At 33.7% G+C, this 9,181-nt stretch overlaps 1 protein-coding gene and 1 long non-coding RNA gene across 8 annotated transcripts; one reads left to right on the forward strand and one right to left on the reverse strand.

Moving 5' to 3' along the window:
* Positions 1–201: 201 nt before the first annotated feature.
* LOC140887182 (protein REVEILLE 5-like) lies at positions 202–4,495 on the reverse strand. Of its 5 annotated transcripts, none has more exons than XR_012151751.1 (9): positions 3,911–4,494; positions 3,562–3,619; positions 2,975–3,098; positions 2,718–2,882; positions 2,508–2,639; positions 2,267–2,376; positions 1,762–1,821; positions 796–1,171; positions 202–711 (listed from the first exon to the last, which is right to left on the reverse strand). XR_012151751.1 is itself a non-coding variant. In XM_073294260.1 (9 exons), exons 2-9 carry the CDS (start codon positions 4,129–4,131, stop codon positions 1,085–1,087), a joined length of 957 nt encoding a protein of 318 aa, XP_073150361.1. In that variant the 5' UTR covers positions 4,132–4,138; positions 4,267–4,495; the 3' UTR covers positions 713–1,084. The 5 variants fall into 5 exon arrangements, 4 of the variants coding, with proteins under 4 accessions (XP_073150361.1, XP_073150362.1, XP_073150360.1 ...); XM_073294260.1 differs by lacking the exon at positions 202–711 and having other exon boundaries at positions 713–1,171; positions 3,911–4,138; positions 4,267–4,495; XM_073294261.1 differs by lacking the exon at positions 202–711 and having other exon boundaries at positions 713–1,171; positions 3,911–4,141; positions 4,267–4,495.
* A 629-nt stretch (positions 4,496–5,124) lies between these two features.
* On the forward strand, positions 5,125–6,835 carry LOC140893089 (uncharacterized). 3 transcript variants are annotated; one of them, XR_012153014.1, is made up of 4 exons: positions 5,125–5,371; positions 5,505–5,528; positions 5,820–5,892; positions 6,498–6,835. It is a non-coding gene; the product is annotated as an uncharacterized lncRNA (long non-coding RNA). The 3 variants fall into 3 exon arrangements; XR_012153015.1 differs by having other exon boundaries at positions 6,501–6,835; XR_012153013.1 differs by lacking the exon at positions 6,498–6,835 and having other exon boundaries at positions 5,820–6,490.
* The last annotated feature ends 2,346 nt before the right edge of the window (positions 6,836–9,181 follow it).

The raw sequence follows: 9,181 nt of genomic DNA on the forward strand, positions 1-9,181 counted from the left end.
GATGCTAATAAAGACAAATTGAACTACATCCGAGGATTTAATATTATGTTAAAACAAAAGGTCAGTACAAGAATCTCCTAGTAATAAAAAGAGGATGTAAAATTATACCTACCCTTAGATTTAAAATTATAAAATTATCATATAAGATCATCTTCATCTGATAATTTTATAATTTCAAAAATAAAATATAATTTTAACATAAATCGAAAATAAAAGGACAAAGGGAAGAAACAAGAGAATCAAACTTCAAGTTGAATAAATGATTGCTCTAGACATGTCCCAATTGTATTCCAGTTGACCCCAAAATTCATATTGGGTTCAAAAAAGTAATTTTAACCTACAACTTACTTTATTCTCTTGCGTAAACACGTCATTTATTTCGATTATATAGACCACGTTTTTTTTTTATTTATCCAAATATATAAACATATATCATATTTAATTATAAGTTCTTATCTTTCTTTATCAATATATTCCTATTAATTACATTTTGAAAATTGCACATCTTGAAAATTGTACAATCATTTTTTGAATGTATTAAATAGAAATAAAATTGAAAACCTATACATAATTTATCTTCCCAATAATTTTTTTTTAATGTGTGGAAAAATCGAACGGAGAGAATATTAGTTTTTGACGTCTAATCTTCGCACATCCATCCTGGAGTAAAGAGGTAAGATGTTAAAGAGCTCTGAAGTGCTGGATGGGAGCCTAACAAAAACAACACACCTTGTTATTCAGTATACACACGTGATGGCAGAATTCATCAACAAAGCCGTGATCTCGAGCAAGAACCTTTTTATTGAGCAAACTGCGGAAAAGGAAAAATAAGAGACTTCCATAACATCTACACACAGGAAGCTCGACGTTGCTCGTGGAGACCCTAGACAACTGTCTCAACTCCATGTCCATCATACACACAAAGTTGAACAAAATCAAAGCAACCGTTGCAGGTCACAAGTAGATTATATACACGGTTGATAGTTGATACCGATACCGATACCGGAAACAAGAGTGGGCGACTCCTCGTTATCCCACTTGAACCGCGGTCAGTAATTACACATGGCCCTGACGTTGTCATATGTCACAATGCATCTATGCACGCAGATGAGATTGTGCAACCCATGCCATTGTTTTCAATTCCAACGCTATACGATGATAGCAACCTCCTCTGCCAATAGTTAAGCAAAAACCAAACAAGTAATCAGAAACTTTTAACTTTTCAAGGTAACTCATCAACTTCATCATCTCAATCTGCTTTCCAAGATTTGACGGGTGAAGCCGAAAATTCTTTTTCATGTCTATCACTCAGCAGTTCATATAGAGGATATGATGAGAGGCGTGGTGTATAACGTGGAACCAAAAAAATTAAACTTACCATCATATCAAGATATCACGCAAGTTTAGTTTGCAAGAAACAAACCTAATATCAAATTGTTCATTTTGAAGGTCAGAAAGCAAGTAAAAGAAAGTTTCAACCTCACAGTTCTCACAAATTTTTCATTCCGAAGGTCAAAAACCAAGTAAAGAAAGTTTACTCATATTAAAGGCATTTTTAAGACCGATGGTGAACCTGATACAGTTCACACTTCATTTTGAAGGTCAGAAAAAATTAGAAAATTAGAAAAAACGTTGTCTTTGTGTTGGTATAATGTCAGTAAATATCAATGGATTAAAAAAACCGTCCGCATGAAAACCAACCTATCACTCAGATGAAAATGGCAAATAAGAACGTGGCGAGGAAGCAAGTTAGAAACTTACATGATCCTCGAACTCGGAGCTCACCAAATTAATTGAAAGATTTTTCATCAACATCAAAATCTGAAACAATCATAGATAAGATACATTAAATCATTGTTTTCCCTCGAAACCAAGAAAAAAACCATGAACACATAAATCTTAAGCTACCATTTAACAAAATGAGCCACAAAGTAAACAATACATAAACATATATCAGCAAGCAAAATATTGACACAAGTTATGCCCCCAAAACCTCTCGCGGAATGATTTAACTTCAGATCAACTCATCTTTATTATTAACACATTTTCAGCCATACTGAGTACAGAATTCAAGAACCAAATGAACTGCACTCCCAACTGGCCTCTAGAAAAGGTGAAGCTCAAATAAATAGAGATTAGTGATATTTAGATCCAATATCCTAAAAATACAATAGATAATTATCCACAAATCAGCAGACAAAACAACTCCAACAGCGTACTATGTCCCAAAATGAACACTTAGTTTAATGCGTGAATTTGAGCTCACCGTCTCAACATTGATGGGGTCCATATTTTTCAGCCTTTGCAAGTGATCACTTGCCTTCGGATCAAAGATACTGCCAATATAGCCATAAACTTGTGCAAAATCTGGCATAGCTGCAACAAGAATAACTTGAGCAAATTTAACACATGGATAAAAAAGGAGTTACAACCATACTAATAATTATGTGTGCCCTAAATCAGAGCAATTAACAAAAAGAAGAGAACATTGACAGAAAGAAACTGACCTGTCACGGCTTTGCATTGGTTTCCTTCTCCTTGGTAATTGATCTTTTCAGACTTCCATGTCCGAAGAGTGTTATCATCATCGCTGCCGCTATAATTTTGTGACATGGTGAAACCGACCGCTCCAATATCATCTGAAATGCCAGGAATGACTCCGGTAACATCTTAAACAAAATAGAAAAATTGGTATGTCAATCTTAGCAGAAATGAACCTTTTGCTATACGTGAGACAGTGCCTGTTGGAACAACACTGTACGTCCAAGGAGACAAAGGTGCACTGCAAACTGCATTTCTTGACCCCAACAGTGGATCAGGCCCCGTAGCATGCAAAGCAGATGAAGATTTTAATGCAACAGTGGCTTGAGACACTGCTGAAACTGGTAGACCCACAAAAAAAAACAATTTGGATGTGACATGCACTTGTTGAAGCAAAAAAATGAGATGAATAGACACAAAGAAAAGTACCAACCATTTTTTGAGGCCTTTTGTGGATAAGGATGAGATGCCTTTCTCTTTGGTCGTGGAGGAGGCACGTGCTCAGTTTTACCATTCTTCTGGACCTTCAGAAAATATTTCTGAGCATGGCTACGTATCTGCAAAAGCCCACTAGTCAGTCTACGAATTACAAGACGAAACATGCACAAGCATTTTTAGAAACAATCCCAACGATCATTTTGTGGTATACTGGTATGTACCCAATGGAGTAATGGACGGGAAAATGAAAGTACACAGTTCTCCAATTTAAGATGCCAATTTATCCACTCACATGAGGCGGAGGATAACAAATAACTCGTCAGACCACCTGTTAGCAGGAAAAGAAACATGGCAGTAGCTGACGGAGAGCCAAATTATCCAGGGGAGGAAATTCAAAATATAAAATTTTGGAAACAAGAGGGGGCAAAATCAATTTGCTAGGCCAAGAAACCTTCTTCAGCTAAAAATGAACCATATTCCTCTTAAAACAGACATGAGGTCTGAGGAAGCCAGAACAGGCAAAACTGCTGAGCCATTTCAGCAAAGGAAAACAATCAAGAAGTGAATAAACAGCTTAATTACCTGGATCACTGACTTTGACCCCACAAATGCTTCTATCTTCTTCCAGTCACGATCAAATCTGAAAGGCCAAAAATTAATCCAGGAAAAAAGTAAAATCACCTCTGCTTGCTCGAAGAATTTCTTTACATGTAATTTTAATCTCAAGTTAAAAACAAGCAAAAACCTTTTTCACCTTACACATTCGATTCAAACCCATTATTATTTATCAAAATCTACTTCATTCCAATATGCGATTACTAAGTAGTTTTTTTTCTTTTTGGGGGAAAATACAAGTATTCCAAAACTTGAACTTCCACGGAGATCTTTCGCTAGAAATTTTCCACACAAAAACATAGCAGAGAAATCTTACAGATGGAGAGCTTCCAGGAATCGATCGTGCTCCTCATCGGTCCAGCTCTCTCTAGACTTGGTGATCGTGTAAGGCTTTCGGATCTTCTTGTTCGGATCCTCCATGCCCGAACTCACGAACGGCACCATTTGAGGCAAGTTCATGTCATCGTCGCTTCTCTTGGCCATCCCCAAAAGCCCTATATCAATGAAATCCCCAGCCCCGCCGCCACTTCCGGCCATGTACAGACTGCTACCAAAACGGTTAAAATCCTGACCCGGTGGATGAATCGGGTAAACTGACACCATATATCGAGATTTCCAAGCACAAAACCCCAAACCCAAAAAACAAAAATGCCCAAAGTGAGTGGAGAATACCTGGAACTTGGCAAGAGTAGACAGTATTTTCTTTCTTTCTCGGAGTTTTGGAAAACTGTCAGGTTTTTCTGTGGTTTAAATTTGCGCAGCAATTAGGCGGTGGACTTGTTTATTCTTGGTGTGCGACTTTTAAATCTCGCCGGAGACAGAATCTCGACCACACACGTGGCGAGCAATCGGTGATGGGTAGTTAAAGCTGTCGCCGTTTCTTTGGATGGGATGGATGCACTCGCAACTAGTATATGACGCCACTTCATGTTGGATGAATTCAACGTCGCTTTTTTTGAGACTTTATCTAAATATAAATAAATGTTGTTGCGTAATGAAATATGTTGTATTTGTAAAAAAACATACGTATGAATTAATAAATCTAGTTTTGAACTTTAAATTTTGAGCCAAAACAAAAAGATGAGTAGATGATACAACATTAATCATCCATCAAAAAACAAAAATTTGGTACTTAGTGTTTTCAAGCTTATATCTTAATGATTTTAAATACTACTTAGTTTTTGAGAATTCGGAAAGTATGATTCTAGGATTTCTCATAGTGTTTTTTTTTCCTTAAAAATGGATTTTTCAAAGACGTGTTAATGTTATGATTATTTCTACTTTCTTATTGTAAGGACCCGAATTAATTAATTTGTGTGTTAAAAATATTGATTTATAAATATCGGTTTATAGACGATATTAAATTGCATATGTGATTTATAAATCACACAGGAGTTGAAATAACTCAAACCGGGTCAAGTTATAACCCCGAATGAATAAAATATGACACACATTAAATCAATGTATATCTCATAAAATGGATATATATACAATATATTATATATTCTCGTTTCTCTCTCCTCAAAAAAACAAACGTTTCCGTCATCCCCGTCTCCTCTGTTTGAATTTTTCCAATTTTTCCTATCGCTTCAAATCTCCGTATCTCCTTCGTTTTTTGCCGGATTTCAAAAGTAAATATAGTTCTGGAATCCTCTCGACGAGAGCTATCTTTTGGTACCCATATTTCATATTTTTATTGAAATTTCCGAAAACCCGTCGCACCAGCCGCCGCCGTCCGCCGCCGTTCGCCGCCGCTGATCGTCGCCGGAGTTTAGGGGTAGGTTGTGTTAGTTGTTTAACCCTTTAATTCCAAGCTTTGAGGTATAATTTTGAATCTAGGGTTTTGAATTTTGGGTATTTCGATTCAATTGACATCCGATAATTGATATTTGATTTATTATTGGTTGTAGGTATTATACCGGACTCGATTGGAGGTATTGACTATTTTTCAGAAATTATTGGAGCATTATTTCGAATTTCCAGATTATTTAAATTGGGATTTTTGAAGTTTAGAGCTATTTAAATCACTGTTTGGATTTCTAGATGTGCTAGAATTAATATATATAAATTTCAGAATTTTTGGGAATTTTCTGGAAAAATTCAGATTATTATATTTTTGGTATTTCGACTTTTAGAGTCGTAAATTCGATATTTGGTTATTGATAGGATGTTTTAATATTAAATATAAATTTTAGGATTTATGAGCAATTTTTCTGGAATTACAGATTCTGAAAATTTGGGATTGGAATATCCGAGAAATACTTGAGATATTTCTGTGGTAATTAAGTGTCGGTTGAGGTACGTATGAGCTGTTTATATTACGACGTCTATAATGACATGTAATGATATTAAATATTTTGTAATGAGTGATAATGTGTTTTATGTGCTTACGTGGATTATATGATTGCATTCACTCATTTATAAGTTTACATAGCACGTTGAGCCTTGACTCCTTTGATTACTATTGATATTGATCTCTTGAGATGTATTGAGTCATCATGGAGCGAGTGACATTATTTTAATGCACTCCTGAGATAGTATGAGGCACGGACAGGTAGCTCCTGTCGCCCTCTGATGCTACGTACGACACTCCTGATGACAGCATGAGGCTGGACGGGTCGCTCCTGTCACCCTCCGATGCTACGTGTATGGATTAGCAGTGATGATTCGAGGTCTGCTGCGTTCCTGGCACGGGTGGCCACTGAGTTTATTGTGATACGATTATTTGGACTCCTTTTGGTATTCCTTATTTCATTGATACCTGTCACGCATTACATTGCATTTCCTTGCATTGTACTTGATTTTATTCATGTCAGTTATATTTGTCGTAATTTTTATAGTTCGTCGTACTGGGGTCCGACCCCTGTTTTCTTTTTATGCTGTGGTTGTTTGTGATTCCATAGCAGGTTATCCAGGGGGATTTGACGCATCTGGTGGAGCGTCATCTAGTGGTACCCAGTGAGGCGAGCGTGGAGTTGAGTTCCCAGATATATATGTATATATATCATTTTAGCGAATTTTATATTTGCCGGGGTGATGCCCTGTGTATCTGTATAAATAGTTTTGGACTTTGTTTTGAATTGTTATTTGTATGATCGAGCCTTGCCGGCTCTGCATGTGTTTAGTCCTGGCCAGTGCGGCTATAGGTGTGTAAATTGGAGTTGTGACTCTATTTTCGAGTATATATTGTTGGTTGTGTTGTACAGGTTTTTGGGATGTCCTATTTACGAATAGGTCATGCCGAAATTTCTGTAGGCCCAAACGCAAATTTTTAACTCGTTTTCGCTGTTTACATTAATTAATCCTGGTTGTTTGATCATTAAATATTAAATCAGGACACGGGCCCTTTCATTTATGAAATATACTTTATAAATCAAACTTATTAAAATATCTTTTAAGATATAATTTCCATGTCAAAACTTATCCTCCAAAAAAAACATCACAAAAAGTTCCACTTGTTTGTGTTGCCATTCAATCTTGTGGTTAGAACAATATGAACGTTTGTGTATGATGAGTTTCTTCGTACTTTTCATCCACTGTCATCTCATTTTTTTTTTTTTTTTAAGCATCTCCAACCATCCTTCATTTTGGAGGATTCCTCCAAAATGAAGGATGGTTTGGCCTTCAACCTTCCTTTATTTGCATCCTCCAAAATTTGGAGGATCACTGTTCAAATAGAGGATGGATTTGGAGGATGGCATATTTACGAAAATGTCATCCTTCAAAATTAATTTTTAGACCTTGAAAATGATGAATTTATTTTTTAGTCCCTATTTTAAATTATTTTCAGTTTTTATATTAAATATTACTTGGTAAATTGGTCTAATTTTTATTATTTTGAGTGTTCTTCCATTTTATTTTTAAAATTAATTTCAGTGTTTAATTTTTTTAGTCTAATTAAATTTTATTTGTTTTTTTTTATAATTTTTCAATAAATTAATTGTAATTTTATTATTTTTAAATAACATTAAATGGAAATTATGAACAAAGTAATTAGAAACACACAAATTACATAAATTAGAGTGTAAATTTAAATTTTTAATATGTTTAACATTATAATACATAATTATTAATATATTACACGATTTTAATTTTAACCATATCCAATTAATATAGTTGAAAAACATATTATGTAATTTTTTTATTATATAAATATATATGTTTTAAAAAAATAAAATAGAAAATGGAGTATTTGGTAATATTTAGAGGATATGGGTTGGAGAAATTTTTTAAAAATAGAGATCACGAATCTTTATTTAGAAGATAGAGGATGAAATATAAAGAATATGAGTTGGAGATGGCCTTAGTATCACATTTTTTAGGATATCCCTTTTCCAAGGACACCCACTTCTTTATGTTTTATCCATATACATTTATTTAAGTAATTAAGTGCAATCTATAGTTCTATACATCCATGTTGTAATTTTCAACAAACAAAAATTCTTATGTATAACTCATCTCATTCACGTTCTCTCATCATATTATTTATCCATATATTAACTATTTATTTTACATCAATCAAATCATTAATTATTTATAATACATCAATCAAATCATTGAATTTAAATTATTATATTACCCCTTATAAATAATATAATTTTTATTTTACTTATTGTTAAAAGAACAAAATAGTCATTTAACATTTTTATATAAAATTTAATCAATCAAATCAAATAAACTATAATCTATCAATCAAATCTAATACTATTTTAACTATCATTTCTTATTTATTTTTTATTATATTATATTACTTATCTATGTACTACGTATATCATCACTCAAACCAAACGGCGCATATATTGTTTTATACTGTAATGATATATATGTATTGTTCGTGGGATCGAACGTTCACGTGACGCATCAGAATTGCAAATATGTCCACTCCAGGCAGAAACTAATTTTCCAATAAATTCACACAAAATTTCTTAAAAAAGGCTCGTGCATGAATTTTTATTGTCCTAAATAAGTTAGAGAGGTTTCATTTTTTTTACACGTAAACAAAATATATTAGTTAATCAAAGCAAATACAAATATATCGGACATGTTGAGATAAATAATACCGAGGTCAATATATACTAGTCTGCCAACTATTACGTATCATAACAAACATGAAAATCAACCTTTCATCCAAAAAAAAAAATCAACTTCAAAATTATAATGTATCGCGAGCGAATTGTCATAACCGGCACCTTCATGCGCATTTCGAAAATCTCTAAAGTGTGGTGCATTATTGAGGTTGCATAAACTCTAGAATATTTTATATTAAGGGCCCGTTTGGATTTGGTAGACATTTTTAAAAAAAAGCACTTTTTTAAGCTATAATTTTTGGCTTTTGAAAAAGCTCTAATTTTGACTTAAAAAGTGCTTATTTAAACACTTTTTTGGTCAACCAAACACTTTATTAAATGAAAAGCACTTAAAAAAATGCTTTTTTGGTCTGGCTTTTGAAACCAAACGGGGCCTAAAGCTCTCTAAAATTCACTTGTATATGTAAGACTTGTATATAAGCATTTAAATAGAAGCATCTAGACCTGTGTAGATATAAGAACTTTCTGGAGAGTTAATCTCTACCGTCGGATCAAAATGA

This window comes from Henckelia pumila, chromosome 3 (assembly GCF_033568475.1).
Source record: "Henckelia pumila isolate YLH828 chromosome 3, ASM3356847v2, whole genome shotgun sequence".
NCBI lineage: Eukaryota > Viridiplantae > Streptophyta > Magnoliopsida > Lamiales > Gesneriaceae > Henckelia > Henckelia pumila.